At 42.2% G+C, this 15,409-nt stretch overlaps 1 protein-coding gene across 2 annotated transcripts in view; it reads left to right on the top strand.

The window, feature by feature from the left end:
- LOC132904530 (uncharacterized) overlaps positions 1-15,409 on the top strand; it is a 41,339-nt gene that overhangs the window by 12,851 nt on the left and 13,079 nt on the right. For both annotated transcript variants that reach the window (XM_060955119.1, XM_060955120.1), the window contains exons 2-4: positions 2,812-2,922; positions 5,024-5,195; positions 8,682-8,811. In XM_060955119.1, coding sequence (XP_060811102.1) covers positions 2,812-2,922; positions 5,024-5,195; positions 8,682-8,811 — 413 coding nt within the window. The remainder of the gene's footprint in view (positions 1-2,811; positions 2,923-5,023; positions 5,196-8,681; positions 8,812-15,409) is intronic.

Raw genomic sequence — 15,409 nt, 5'->3', positions numbered from 1 at the left:
ATCAGTATTCGAAATCCTATGTGAGATTTGTAGAGCAATAAAAATATTTGTAATGTTATTAGATAGTTAAACGTGACGTAAAGTTACGTGAACTGCGCTGTTTTTATAGCGATAGACGGCAGTTACCGATCACGTGGAACCACTATGTATCTAATTCGTAGAAAATTATGCGAGTCGCGCGAATGGGAAAACATCTTCAGCAGTGGTTCGCGATGTTTGTACCCTACTCCGTAAAGTATCTCTGAACGAAGATGCGATCCAACGTACAAATTTATGTAAATCGCAGCTGGTCGATGACGCAATGTACATTATCTTTGACGATGCGGTTAGATATGCAGCGCCATCGGGTCGACCACTTAATTACATTCATCCTTGTACATCATTACGTATTATTTCATAAATTGTTCGGTGGCAGATCTTCCTGGTTCGTGTAGATCAACATCTACACGATCCAATGGATATATCGGAAATGATCTACGTATCGATCTTACGATCGACGAATGATTTGCAAAAAACTAATTTACTCAGTTATTTCATGAGTCTGCACAATCTATCCGAGTGGGGCAAATCAGAGACAGGAGACGAGTTCGTTAAATCACAATAATGAAAAGGTTCGCCTAGCGAAACGATTAATTGGAGAAAAAACAACTTAACTGCTGTATTGTTGTTTCTTTGTCAAATGAATCGATCATTGTGCTCGTTAATGAATGTGTTTACTGCCTTCGCAGGTCGTTAACGGTGCGTCTAACTATTCTCACATAAAGCAGTGGTATTTCACATTCCTGATAAATCTCGTAAATATCATAGAAGATCGATCCGTAGTCAATAGACCGACGATGACGCGCAATCGTTTTGGCTCGCGTGTCGGCGTAATGGCTCGCGAATGTACGTAGAAACGTCGCGTAACGCGTGCAACGCCACGCACTTACACACGTGGGGGTTTCACGGGCGTGCGGTCGCGTATCGTATGAATGGTGTGGGACAATGCTTCTCTACCATGACCTACTGACATACAAATAAAGAAATAACTCGATATTCATAGACACCGCGATTTTTCTCATCTAGCAACAAAGTTTCCGCGCCAGAAGTTACGCAACGATTTCGTCGTCTGCTGTAGCCACGTCGCGGTTTCGTCGCGATCCTCCACGAAAATTATTGAGAAACAGGGAAGGAGAGTCCTATGCGAGTACACGGAATAGCGTGTTAATATTGTTTATGATATTTCGAAACGTGTTTGAGAAACGTTGGAATTTGACGTATTCGTACGTGGTAGGATATGAAATATACAGCTATACTTTCACTCGTTTCTATCGTATATCATTTCATCTTTTTTTTTTTTTTCTACCGGGATTTCCAAAAATATAAATTTGATACTCTTCGCGAGAAGATTTCATCATTGAGAAAACATGTTCTAGGAATTTCATCCATAACGCTCACAGGCAAATTTCGTACGTTGTTTGTACAATCTCTTACAACGATCGATGACTCGACGTGGACAAGAAATAAAATGTTCCAGCAAGATCTCGATAGAAAAACAATTCCTGAGAATCTTCTTGTGTGCCAGTCGACTATTAGAAAACCACGATCGAACGCTACCGCTTGTTACGGTCTTGTGAATACACTAGGATAAAGTACTTTCAATGCACCGGATATCCGAGATGGTTTTACATAGCTTTCTTTCTCCATAGCCATTTCAATGCCAATAAACTGTGTTCCCCTTTGTGAATTGTATTTATGCATAAATACAATTCTTTTTCATATTAGAATTTCCTACCACAATTTTATGATACAAGAGGTTTTTGACGATCGATAAATAAACGTGGTCAACGTGTTTACTTACAGCCAACAGCCAAACAATGTATTATAGATACAACAACAGAAACGGCCGTCGATAATCCACAGCTTTTCACTTTGGCCTCGTTTGCACTACGTTTCATCGTGCTATCTACAGTTGCGGGATTTGAATTTAAAGTCATTGTCGCTTCGCGATTGGTATTGACGAAACCTTCGATATAACCGTCCTTCGATGATTTCAACGTGCCTGCCGCAATTATATCTCTCAACGACGTTCCCAACCAATAATGACGCCATAAAATACACGAATAACAATGAATCCAGAAGCGTGCACTTGCAATGTAAAGCATTGGGACCACATGCGTGAAGTGTTTCGACACGAAAATATTGCGAATTCAATGTACTCTCGAAGCTCGTAAAATCGGTCTAACCCTGACACACATTTCACTGGGATTTAACAGTTCCCGAATGGCGTGTGTCCAACGTCGATCGACCCCTATCGTTATCGTCGAAACGATCGCGCCACAACATTCCACTCTTTACAATCTAATTTCTAAACGAGCAAAATGGCAGCTATCGAAAGCGCCGTTCGCCTCATACCTATTTCATCATAATCGTTGAACATCGAAAAGGAGACTCATTTCGTTTTGTTTTTGTGCGCTACTGCTGCATTTCTATCAAAACCAGTCACACTCTACACGAGCTTCTTTTCTAATGTGCTGCATCATCGAGATTATTAAACAAGATACGACCTATCGACAGAAATCTTTGAACTTTGGGCACGAGCCAAGCAGCCTGAGTTTTTGTATTGCGTTTTGCAAAGCGAAATAACTAAAGTGAGAATAGTGCTCGTAAAAGAGAAACGTACTTATCTAAATCCATGTGCATAAATTTGTCGAGCGATGAGAATACGACGTCAATACTTAATACGATTATTACATGAAAGTGACGATTATGTAAGTACCTACATAATAAGCTTCGTTTCATCAGAGCTCTTTTTCTTTTTCTTCTTCACAGATGGCGGGGGTCCGTTTACAAGCTAATCTGGCGGGAATTGTTGGCCTACCTGTTCGTCTACTACCTCATCAATTTTACATATCGATATGGGCTGAACGAGCAGCAGCGGGTGTGAGTACATGAATACGTTCATTTGAATATCTTCTCGCGATGAAGTTTCCTCCACGAGCCGAAGGTTGACGCCTTAACCGGTTGAGAATAGCGCCTCGCGATAACGCAGCTTATCTCCTTGAAATTAAGACGCACCGATAAAAACAAAGAAACGAAATCTTTCTCTCTGTTTCTTTCGCAAAACCTTTCAGAAAGTTTCACAAATGCCAATGATATGGACCTTTGAATTAAAAAAAAAAAAAAGGATAATAATTCGAAAACAAAGACTTTTTTATCACGGTTCTATCTGGAGAAAAACGGAATGGACGAAACAGAGTGGTGTATCGGCTACCATAACCGCCAAGTTTACGCCGTGAAACCCACGCGACATCGACCTTGGTCGAGCAACAAAGCCTTCCACGCGTCAATCGACATTATATTTCGCCGGTTAACATCGACAGTATCGTTTTATGGATATTAACACTGCTGGCTCCTTTGTTCAGAACGCGGTTAGTTAACCCCTCTCATCTTTCGTTTTCTTTTTATCGTCGCGTTTCGTATTCGCCGGTTCTCTCTTGCAAGATACTTTACGATGATCCCGATAAACGCGTGAAAATCGTTGGTAAAAAGAAACGGCCGTCAGTCGCGGGAATAAAAGCCAATATTTCAATTAATTTAAATAGAGATGGTGTTTCTCCAGAGTCACCATGGTATAGAAATCACGATTCTCGGGAAAATCCACCAACCATAGGTATAAACGTGATAATGTTACAACGATTGACGAGAACCGTGTCCATAAGAGAGAACATTTTAACGTTTCTGTTCCAGACATACGTATATCGCGTGTAGTTAAATTGCACGTATCGTAAATAAAATTGTTCCTCCCTTACGAGGCGCGCGTTTTGTATAATACGCCATGGAATGTGTCGACTCGTCCGGGCTCCGTATTAAAAAACGCATAAAAACGTAACCTGTTATTTACGTCGGGATAAAAAAAGAAGCGAAGAAGCACGATGCACGAGGCTGGCGGATGTTAAAAAGGACCCTTCTTTGAGCCGCTTCGATTCGCATGGTCTAAATTTAGAACCGTAGGGCCGGTTCGTGGATGGCTTAGGGTCCAGCAGACCCAACGATCATAGGAAGGATCCGCCAAATCGAAATAAAGACTTGCCTCATCGTATATATCAAGGATCTTCAGCGATAAATTATAGCTTTTTAGTGGAATTTTTAGTGTTACTACTGAAATATAAAACTCTTTTCTCTTAACCGCTCTTTTCGGCAGTTTTTAATCTATTCGAGATTAAAATTTATAAAAAATCGTTGAAATCCTTTTACATATCGTTTACTAATATTTCATATGCGCTTGTGCAATTTTTACGGACTTTTTACAAAAAAATTGATAATTTCTTTAAGGATTTTTCTGACCTTCTTAATGGAATTATTAGATCCTTCTAAATTGCCAGATAATTCGTTTAGAATTTATTGAATTTCTTCGCTTATCTATTTATCGGCGAGTAAATAGAATTTGGAATTAAGTGATAACCAAAGCAATGAATGAAATCTAGAAGTGCATTAACCTTACAATGCTCTAATTGCAAGCTAAACTTTTTGACTCTCGTATATATAACTTTTGTGCAAAAGCAAAACACGATAAACTCGCAAACGTAAAATGTACATACGTAGCATCGAACGTTAAAAAGTTCCAATGAACATCGAATCTCATCATCGGTTACGTCGAGTGCTTAAAATAGATAGGACCAGCCGTTAGCAGATTTTCGCGAGCAGCTGCGAAATCTCGATGGAAATTCCCATTTAACAGGAATTACCTGTACATAAGACCGGTAGTGGTATCTCGTTCGATGACGGTATCACCTCAACCTTGCTCCACTTGTAAGCGAGGCGATATAAGAATTCCACCACGCGTATTACTAAACAAATATTTAACCGTACACACACATAATTTGTGAATATTCGATTCGTCTCGCGAAACATGTTCCGTTAATTGCTCGAATGGATAGTACAGTTCTTTCGAAACTATTCGTTCAGGAGGAAAGAACACACGTGGAAGATAACAGGTGATAATTTACATTCAATAAGGATTCGTGACGATTATCTGTTACAGAATCTTCGAAAAGATCAGGTACTACTTTGGAAACTCCAGCGAATCGATACCGATGTCATTCGTGCTGGGATTTTACGTGAGTCTGGTCGTGAAGCGATGGTGGGAACAATATAAACTATTACCCTGGCCGGACAACTTAGCACTCTTTATCAGCGCAGCTATTCCTGGTAACGTAAGTATAAGGATGAAAGAAACATTTCGACGAATTCATATTCTAGTTGAATCGTGGAACAGCGGGTATACTGGAAGATGAAATTCCCAGTAAACGAAGCGGCTCAAAAGAACGATAAACGCTCAGCCTTGCACGGATAGTAGTTGTCGCTGCGTTTGTCTCATTACGCTAATGAATTGCCGTGACACGTTTCGGTGTCGTTAACCTAAGTAGGTGCCAGCTCTCGGAGTCACGCCACGCCCAGAAGTGAAAAAAATGCGAAGAGCGATCATCCCATAATTGGCAAGCGAGCAAATCTTCTTGTAACTCTTGTACATCCGCTTAACAGATAGCCAGGAACGATGGACGCGGTTCCTCGAGACGCGATTCGCGTGACCCTTGGCATGCGACTCTAACTTCTGGCACACGTGTTCGCGCGCGACACGCTGCACACCTTACAAGAAATTCCCGCTTGTTATCCTTACTTTCTCTGATCGTCTCGCCTAAACCGAAAACGAAAGTTCGTTTCTATGAACGAGAGCGGTTCCCGAGTATCTTCGATCATTCCGAAATGCTTAGTTTCCGAACTTTAAGTCAACGACTAAGGCTTCCATGCTTGGTTGTCACGATTACCGAGAATCTCAAATATTTTTAAACGAACATGGTATCGACCAGTTCGACGAAGTCGAAGACGAGCTTCGTGGCTCGAGTTTCGTGGCTCGTACTTCGAATTCGTCGAGGAAGGGTCTTTCAGCTGTGTGGTCAATGACACAATGTCGAAGTGAAAGTGCAACGTATACATCGTAGCAAGAAAGAAGGACGAACCTACGCGTTGTGCTACCTCGCGCACAAGAGAGTTACTCGAGAGAGTCCGTCCTCGTTGCTCTCTGCTAACTGCACCGCCATCAACGCTCTACAAAGACCGTGCTCGCACTGTGTACCACCCGGTTAGAAACTGGTGAACGCATACCACACTGCGAAACTGGCTATAAGTTTCCGTGGCTAACGATGTCGTATTAATAGAACGGGCCGATCGAGTACCAAAGGGTTTAATCGCTTCCTCGTGCAACGACGTTCTTTTCGCGCAGTGTTCTCCTATCGTGTCCGTATCGAGGTCCACGCCTCGTACGGTATATACGGTATGTACGATGACGGCGAAACAATTACACGTGCCGATTTGATCGATGTAACGCGTATCGTAGATTCCGATTATCACGTCACACACACGAGAAAGTTACACGCGGAGAGTTTGAGACCGAACAATGGCAGCTGCCTAGAACTGCAGCTGAATTTCTACACGTTGTCAACGGACAAGGTCTCGAGGCGCGGAACGGGACTGTAGTTTTCTACGTATGTAGAAGAGAGCCGCGGTCATGTAGTCACGTAACGCAAAGTATCGGATTTGTGAATGAGCTGCGCCGAGTGGGCAGCACGAGCTTCTGGGCTGTGCCTTTCATTGAAATCTAATTGGAATTCAGGCCCCGAGGCGAGAAGGATGCCTCGACTCCCACCTTCTCCCCCGTAAGGAGGATCCTTTTCAAGCTGCCAAGCCGTGCATTTTTGCACGCGCGACGTTAAGTCGCTGTATTCCGAGGAAGAAGGGACGTCTGTCTTTTGAAAGTACAAAACCGAGGGGGAAAAAAAAGGGACACGAGTGTTCGTTACAGAAACACGAACCTCCTCGAAGCACCTCGAAACCCTTGACGAAATCCACAAGCTTCTACATCTTCCAGGGACGCGTCTTTATTCTCCGTTATTCGTGTGAATTTACAAAGAAGATTGCGATTAATTAGCTAAATTAAAAAAAAAAGGAGAGCTCGTTTAGAGCCCAGCAAGCGAATTAACCTTAGTAGTGAATCGTTGCGCGAGTTTCAAATGCCTAGAGAGACTGATAGCGTAGAATTGCTTCGGGCAAAGAATGCGAAGAACCTGTACGAAGGTAAAACTAATTAATCTATAACCATGACTCGTTGAAAAAAAAAAAAGAAAAAATGGAGTCTCTTTATAGAACGCAGCGAAACCCCATTTTTTCACATTTCTGAATATTCCTCGAGAATAGAAATCTTTGAAAACGCGGATAATGTAAAAAGTAAATTCTTTAATTACAAGACTCTGTATGCAGCCGTATACATTTACTTGTAATCGGCATACATCTAACTAACGTGCGAGTCATTCATATTTCGTAATTAACGTAAAGCCCAAGAAAGCGTAATTCGATCGTCGAGGAGTGCAAATGAACGGACGATGTTGAAACATTTGCGGAACACGCCACGTACGAGTTTAATTAATCAGGAATAAATTGCGTTTCCTCGGACTTTCAGTGGATCGCACGGCTCAGTTCGCAGCGAGCAACTTTCTTCGTTCAGATCGCGATACGCGATCGTTCTAAATCAGCACGTGGCCTCCGCCGTCGCGTTCACCGTCCACGTGTTATTAGCTAAACGAAAATTTTAGTTTCGACAAACTTTCTTCAGTCGTTGCATGCATTATATCGAACGAACGAGACGTGCCTCGATCCACAAAATGCTTCATCTGAATCTCGTCGTGTTCTACATACGTAACGATTCGACCGATCGACCAGTTGTCCAATTAACGATTACCAACACGATTACCTGCTACACGATTGCCAATGGTGATTGCGGTTAGCGGCAGGTACGACAATCGTTTCACAGAGGCGTTCCATTTCATGTAAACGCATTTACAAAAAGACAGTTTTTATCGTGCGTGGAAAATTTCGATCCAGGAACCGTTGGCTGCGATTTCCGACTAAATTGACATTCCAGCAAGCGTGCGCGATCGTTTACCGCGATGGTCGTTGATTACAAAACGCGCGGCCGATTACAAAATGCGCACGCGTCGCTGGCCAGAAACGAAAGGAAAAATACGCGGTAGGCGCCACCGTGGATTTTTCTCCGATTATTATTGGAATCGGCTCGAAACCGGTGACGATTCGCGATCACGGGCCAAAAGAACAAGGGGAAAGTGTGTACAAGACATGGGAAACGTGTCCGGCATTCATGCAGCCTCGGAAACGAATTTTGAAGCAGACACGTCCCGATGATACCGATTTCCTTCGATTCTCCTCTACTCATTTGTTTAATCTGTACTTATAAATATCCCATTGTAATAGACGTGTGATAGAATACCGTTCGATAGCCTTGAGAGACATAGTCAGACAAGAAACGAAAGAAATGTTTGCTCTGTTACTTAGTCAAAGCTGTGGTGAAGTCGTACTTAATAGAAACGGTATCTCGCGTTTTTGAGTTCTTTTTCTACAGAAAGTACTTTGCTTGGTGCGTGGAATCATTTTAACTTCGAGTAATTAAAGGCATTGAAATTATTTGTGAGAATCACGTGTTACGTTATTTTTCTGTGACCATTAACAAAGAAATTATTGTTGACGCATGGTCACGAATAGACACAGTTTTATGTATACTACGCGTCGTAAAAGTAGACATCTAAAGAGAGTGCCCGAGGTAATAATTTTGAAACATTTTCACATTACAGGACGAGAGAGGCAGACTGATGAGGAGAAACATCGTAAGATACGCGGTGCTCGCGTACGTCATTACGCTTCAGAGGATTTCCTTGCGCGTGAAGAGACGGTTCCCGACGCTTCAGCACATCGTAGACGTTGGTCAGTGAGTTACTCGTTCATATATATTATCTAAATCGTTTTACTTTCTTTTATTCGACGAGAGCAAGAAACGTGTGTCGCTTTTAGAGACTCTCATTTTGAATACAAGCTATTTACGGAATTAAACGTAAAATGCGAATGTATGTACTAAAACGCAGCGAGGAAGAATAAATATTTTTGTTGTAACGCGGTGAAAAGAGAAGAAAAGTAATAACTTAATGGAACAATCGATAATATTATAAACTTCTGTCTAGGACAGACATTACAAAATACTTATTCCACTGTTATCTACATTCATAGACTGATATGTTACGTAAGAATCGTTTCTGACGAGGAGCATTAAATCGTTACTTCACTTTCTATGCGAATGATCTTATCTGTTATTCACCGCTAAGCGTTTTGTCTACATTTGCATCTATACGTTGACTAGCAAACAGATTCGAGCACGAAATCTTGACGAAGACTGAAGAATTGTAATTTTTATTACCAAATGGATTAACTAACAATACCGTTAAAGGTTTAAGAGTTCAATGCAAAATATAATTTGGGAGTGGACTCGGTTGCCACTTCAAGGACGCGTAGTCAATTAACACACATGCCAATTCCTATACAATTAAGCGACTCTTATGGTAACAAGGACAGTTCAACGACAAATGTACGCGAATTCCTTCCAAAATGAAAGAGCCGTCAAGATTTTTGGCATTCCCAGAAGAATTACAATCAGTCCTTAATAAGTAATTCGTATGGATCGATTGTATGATAAGCGACGTTGTATTTGCGCGATGGAACCGTTATTTAATCGAAATTGAACCATGTGTCACGCATAACCTTCAAACGATTGCCCAGCGATCTGTAACTGTATGTCTCTGATGGAAACGTTATTTATACACATGTTTCAAATCATTAACGCTCTTGTTACTTCGTATTTCGACACTTTCTTTTCATATTTGAAAACCTTGGAAGTAACTTACGAGTTTACGATCTGTCCTTACTACCGATAAAGAGAGAGAAAGATACGCCAGCTTCGAAAACGTAGTCTTCGAAATTTCGATAATCATGCAATCTATTCACAAATTACACGACTCACCATTGTCGTTGCTTGTGGCCGCCATTTTCTTCAAAATTTCCTTTCTTCTACATTAGGATTAGAATTGTCAATCACTTCTGTTGACACGTAGTTATGTTGAGCCGATTTTTTCTGTATTATACGTATTTGTTTGTTTTATTGTTAACAAGCAGACATTCGTGATTTAAAATACGGTATATGTCAAATTCACTAAAACACAACTCCCGCCCATCAAAGAATCCTTTAGAATATTTGCTAGAATAATACTTGACACAATTTGCAAGTATTATAAATTATCATCAAAATAACTACTACTCAGAATATTATCGTTTTGAGAGAGAGTTATGAGTATTATTTTAAGAAAATTTCACAAATATATTAAGAGGCATGTCACGAGTTAGAAGACACCACACTGTCCCTTTACTTGTCCACGTGCATTCTGATTCCAGTTACATAGACTAATAAACCAAGATTTATCACACATTCTTTGAATACGTACGTGGAAAGAACAAGTCAGAGTAGATATGCATTCCTTTCGTTCTATGAACACAAAACAGTCGTGACAAATTTCACATTCAGAACAATTCACACACGACGCTGGTACCACTCAATTCGCCATACTTGTTTAACATCGGCAAAGAAGCGCGCGCAGCTAAAACATAAAATACTATGGCGCTATTTTCGAAGTCATACTCCATACTCTCAAACGTGATTTTAATTTAAAATTCGAATAGAATGCTTGAAAAGGAGTTTAAAATCTGAATGTAATATGTAAAACTAGATTATAATATTTCAATTTAAATTTTAAATAAGAAGTGTAAAGTAAGATTGCAAATTCAGATTTACAGATTTGGATTTGAAGATTTAAAGTTAAAGATATCGGTCCGCAAATTTAAATTTCTAATTTGAATTTCTAATTAGAGTGTAACTAGATTCTTGTAACTGTTCTTATCTGAAACGTTGCTAGAGAATCTAGTACGATTGACAGAAATTGCGTCTAACGATTTTCACAATTACGCTTACGGTATCTTTAAACAGGGAGAAAGAAGTGATTTCTCGGGATGCAAAAGAACGACTCGAATCGCCGTAGTTTTTGTCAATCGGCGGCGGCGGCGGCGAGGATGTGCATGTCGACTAGAAATAGCACGCATTTTTCAGGCGCCGGTTCCGCGAATCTTCCATGAACATGAGCATGCTCCCCGTGGCCGGAGAAATAAGTGACGAGAGCGATAACAAGAAACGATCCTTCCGTGGAATTATCTCCGCGGACACGTGAACACGTTAGCATCACGCACACTAGTCGCAAAAGAAACGTGCCGTCGGTTCGCCGGTGCCACGGTAAAAGAACTCTGCAAAGACGATCCAAATCCGTTCTGCGGCGACTCTGGAAACGAGCTTGTCTCGCCAACAAAACGTTGCGGATCGTCGCGTGAGATCTCCATCAATAATTCATGCAGCGAGAATGCAACGTATTCCCCAAGCTTCAGGAAAAAAGACGAAACAGTATTTCAAGCGACTGCAAACACTACTCTAAATGCGAGACGTTGAACGCCGACCAGTAACATCTAGACGTAATTGTGATTTTGCGGTGTTACGTCCTTCCGAAGGATTATGCCGATATTTATGGTCGCGTAAATAAAACATAGTACATACCTAGCCATGATCTTGAGACAAGAGGAAGTTAGAGGACAAACGAGACATTCGATCGTTCACTAGCTACGTCTCAGACTACACTGGTCCTGGTTTCTAGTTTGTCTTTCCTGAGATATGTCAATGCCAATGCTGTTGTGACATCGACGAACGTATTTCGTGCTGTTTTTAAATCTGCCAAGTAAATAGCACGTTTTGAAACAATTTCTGTTCGTGGATAAATGCAACGTTGTTTGAAAGCAAATGATGTTTAACAGGGACACGGAATACTAAGAAGGTCACTGGTAATTTTAGAACAGCGACCTATGCATAAAATAGTAAACATTGCGTTCTATTTATAACGTACGATCGTTTTCTTTGCCGAAATAAATCGAAAAAATGTCAATTACGTCTGATTGCGATTCTCCGCCATTGCAATGAGTATTCCGGGCGTAACAATACGAAAACATGCGTACAGCAGATTTTAGAGCGCTTAAATTGCAAACGATTCTATTTACTAGTCGCATCGCAACGCAACCGTTATGGTCGTTGACTTTTACTGTAGTTTGCGAAAGACGCAGATGCAAATCACTACTGACACGGAATAGGTACTGGTATCAACAAGTGAAAAAGAATTACTGAGCCTTATTACAGCCTCTTGTGTTCTGACGATTCAATAAAACGTGGTGCAATCGTTCCCCACGAATATGAAACATCTGTTTACAGGTTTATGTTAAGAATATTACGCTGCTAACGATCGTCGATAAACGAAAGCGTCAAAGTAGGCGTAAGTGACTATTAAAACAACAGGAACGAATTCCATGAATATCGATCGGTTAGCATCGAGAGATCCGCGATATTATTAGCAGGGCGTACCAATTTCGCGAGGATCGCGGTCTGGAAATTCCCATCGGTTCGAAAGAATCTCGAGAGCTGGGTCGTCGGTGTAAATCGAACGGCACGACTCACGCCGCCAGGCAATTTTCACGTGCGTCCGGGTAATTTTCAAGAAGCGAGCCGAGGCCTTAGAAACGCGGAGCGCCGGCGCCAGTTCCTCATCCTTTTCCTTTTCCTTCTTGGCAAGATATTCGTTTTGCTCGCGGTACGCGCCGACCGGACCAGCGCCATGTAGTTTACAGTCTATTCCCGGAGCCCAACCGAGTCGACGTTACAACAGGCTCCTTTTTATTACCTGCTATGTCGACGTCTTTTTTTCTTTTCTCCACGCGATCTCTCTCTCCTTCCTCTTCGGGTATGCATAAAAATAACCATCTGGTAATTATAGTCCATCTCGAATACCGATACTATGTCATTTGATAAGATAATCACCATCACCGACTGTCTTTGGTTTCCTCGAAGGGTCTATCGACCGCGTGTCTCACGATTCTCGGTCGTTCTCTTGCCGATTTCTTGATCGGACGCCGCGACCTCCCATCGCTGCCATTGATTTTCACCGTTACCATGGCGCCTTTCGAGTTCTCCAACGCGTTCCCCGACGCGTTCTCGAACCTTCTCCGATTTATCGCACGTCATTAGTCGTATACACTAGTTCCATAGATATACCGTATATACCCCATTAATTTCATCTCTTAACGACCTTGCTTTTCCTACGACTATCGTGCTAGTTCTGATTGCCGTTTTATCGAAATCGGCCAGTTTATATCCTCCTAGCACGCTATCAACGGAAAATTGTACGTCCATAATGCATCGGCCAGTTATATACGTATATATCGAAAGTCTTACAATTCCACGTACCGCCCCGAGATCTACATACGTTCATACGCGACTACTGGTTCCAACCAGGCGATAGGATATATATGCAGACGACGTTAAATATAGCCAGACATAATGAGAGCCTTAATCTATCTTCGGCTACAGGTGGTAATTGGCTAGACTAGTATATCGAGCTCGCGATAGATGTGGCTTCGGCTCGCGAGAGTTGCGGTGGTGGCGCGTGAGCGAACCATCATCATCATTATCTTGAAGATCGACGTCGTCATCATCGTGGCCATCCACATCGGCCTGGGCAAGAAACTCGAAAACCCGTTTCCTCTTCTTCTTGACCGCTTCTTCGTCGCTCCACTGTCTCCATACCCATCCATGGTCCCGGTCGCATGCATCGTCTTCTCGGTCGACCGTAATACGCCGCACGCGCTACCTATATTTAGCACAAATTATTGTTCCGACGAGAGTTTCTCTCCGCTATTATGTCGACCGATCGGCGCCTGTTCGATACGCAAGAAAATAATTACTCGCCTGGCGAGCGTGCGTGCGATGAATCTGCGAGCTAGATTACGATCGCGGGATTTTAAGAGGTGTCGACGGGCGTGGAAAATCAAAGAGCACAATGCTGCGAATCCTTTCAATGGGAACGGAAGATCGCGAAATTGCGAGGTGGTAACGCGCAAATTCAACGTTCTCACTGATTTAGCACGTATTTAGCACTTGATTAAAAGTCGCTGCTTGCCTTTTAAATGGTGGATCGAGAGAAGAAGTGTCGACCATGGAAACGATAAAGGCGCTGTTCTAAAATTAACGGAATACTCTAGCTTCTGCCTCTGTTTCCTTGACCTTTCCACGAACAGTTAGAATGTACATGTTCTTAAGCGTAAGATGGCCTGATTTCCACTTCTGGTGTTTCTGAAATGCCGGAAAATGCGGCGGCTGTGAGGCGTCCTTGTAGAGGGTCAGTCTTGTGAAAGGTCGCATCTTTCGATCTGATTCGGATCCACAAGAACAAAGAAAACGGAGCAATAAAAAACAACTAGCCATTTTTCTGTCTGAATAAACGTTTATTGGTTGCTCGATTCTCGTAAAATTTTGTCGACTTTTTCTATTTCGCCTTCGTATTGACACTTGTGTTAGAACTCTGATTTGAATTCGATCACGTGAACGAAGTGCTATTAACTCGTCGATGACGAACTATTCAAAACACCTCGCATCTGTGTAAATCGATTGGTATTTTCATACTCGTTTATTATTCATCGTTTTATCACTCTTCTGCCGCGAGCGTCAGAAGAAAACAAAGTGACGGGTTTGTAGAACATTTCTCATGTTCGTAAATTCGGAAACAATATATCTGGTGTCAACGCGCTTCTTGCAGTTCTAAATATAACGATAAAATTGTAAGCTATATACAAACGTTAATTTCAAATCATTAAGACCAACGTGCTCAAGATATACACGGGTAGAGAAAGTAGACTAAGGTGTACAAATATCAAATGCCGAGATCTACCAGTAATCTAAAAATCAATCTTTATAGGACACGTGGCGCTGGGCACAGTTCAAAGTTTTTTAGATGCCACGTAACTGTGAAAGGTTCTAACAAATTTCACCAGTCAGACTTTGGTCATTCGTTGATAGTGAAATCGTTAATGACGCGCGGTATCGTGACGGTATCGTATAGTTACACGTGTCTGCAAATAGTCGCCCGTACACGCCTTCACGGGCGTGGACTAGTCGATTTTCTCTTTGGCAGCCAGCTTTATTGACACCCAGGGCGCATCCATGATCGCGTGTGCGCGCAATGATTTAAACTTGCCCGCTTCTAATTACGCGGTGATATTTCCTAATCAGTCCAGTTTCACCGGCGCCAAGCGTCGATACCCTGCTTGGCTGAGTGTCCGGTCGTGCGCGCCAAAAACGCGCGTATCGCGATGTCGCGCGTCCAGAAAGCTTATGAAGTTCAATGTCGATGGGTGACTCTGCGTTTTCGTTGTTCCGCTGCGGATCGAAACGCAGTTTCACCCTTGAAATTACGACTGCGATGACGAAACCATTGCTGGAATACACGTTGTGGATCGGGCTTAAAGAAGTACGAACTGGACTGGGGGACTGGTTTTCTTCGAAGGATGCTTTTCAGCGTCGGTTCGGCGCGGTGGAGCGGGCAGGCACGGATGGGAA

Source organism: Bombus pascuorum, chromosome 2, assembly GCF_905332965.1.
Source record: "Bombus pascuorum chromosome 2, iyBomPasc1.1, whole genome shotgun sequence".
Classification (NCBI taxonomy): Eukaryota; Metazoa; Arthropoda; class Insecta; order Hymenoptera; family Apidae; genus Bombus; species Bombus pascuorum.
Note: the sequence above shows the minus strand (reverse complement) of the source record. Positions and strands in the feature narration are given on the sequence as shown.